The sequence below is a fragment of the Bison bison genome, unplaced genomic scaffold (genome assembly GCF_000754665.1).
Source record: "Bison bison bison isolate TAMUID 2011002044 unplaced genomic scaffold, Bison_UMD1.0 scf7180017864331, whole genome shotgun sequence".
Taxonomy (NCBI): Eukaryota; Metazoa; Chordata; class Mammalia; order Artiodactyla; family Bovidae; genus Bison; species Bison bison.
Window position 1 is genome coordinate 1,842,877 of NW_011494903.1, and position 915 is coordinate 1,843,791.

At 42.8% G+C, this 915-nt stretch overlaps 1 protein-coding gene across 1 annotated transcript in view; it reads left to right on the forward strand.

Moving 5' to 3' along the window:
- The window catches only part of MROH2B (maestro heat-like repeat family member 2B), a 76,649-nt gene that overhangs the window by 43,010 nt on the left and 32,724 nt on the right, over nucleotides 1–915 (forward strand). Inside the window, exon 23 of the mRNA XM_010853719.1 lies at nucleotides 753–872. Within this exon, the coding sequence (XP_010852021.1) occupies nucleotides 753–872 (120 nt within the window). The remainder of the gene's footprint in view (nucleotides 1–752; nucleotides 873–915) is intronic.

Consider the following 915-nt stretch of genomic DNA (forward strand, 5'->3'; position numbering starts at 1 on the left):
TGAGAAATCATGGTTTTATATATATATATAATTATATATTATATACATATATATATGTATACATAATACATCATGTATTATACACATGTTCAGTTCAGCCACTCAGTCACATCCAACTCTTTGCAACCCCATGGACTGCAGCACACCAGGCTTCCCTGTCCATCACCAACTCCCGGAGCTTACTCAAACTCATGTCCATCGTATCTGTGATGCCATCCAACCATCTCATCCTCTGTCATCCCCTTCTCCTCCTGCCTTCAATCTTTCCCAGCACCAGGGTCTTTTCCATTGAGTCAGTTTTTCGTATCAGGTGCCAAAGTACTGGAGCTTCAGCTTCAGCATCAGTCCTTCCAATGAACATTCAGAACTGATTTCCTGTAGGATTGACTGGTTGGATCTCCTTGCAGTCCAAGGGACTCTCGAGAGTCTTCTCCAACACCACATTATACATGCATTATATATATATATATATATATATAGTTCATGTAAGTACCAGATAGATTTGTAAATTGTTCCCTATTTTGATTCTGGTCAGAAATGTTTGAAAACCACTGTTCTAGAGAATCCTCAGTCCATGGCAGAGGCTGGGGTTGAGAAGCCCTGCAACTTGGATCTGAGACTAAGGTGAAAATGGCAGAAGAAGCACAGTGCCACTGCTGTCCGGGCACATATTTCAACCGTAGGTCAAACATTCGTAGAACCAGGTTCGGTGCCTAAGACTCTGGCTTGCACTGTGAGTCATTTTCCTTTAGGACATGGATCTGCAGATGAGTTTTACCAGAAGTATCACAGAGATTGGTATTGCTGTCCAGGATGCTGAGGATGAGACGTTCAAGTTCTCCTACAAGGAGGTGCTGCTGGGTTACATGCTGGTGAGTGTGCAAAGGACATGGGCAAGATCCTGAGAAGTTAATT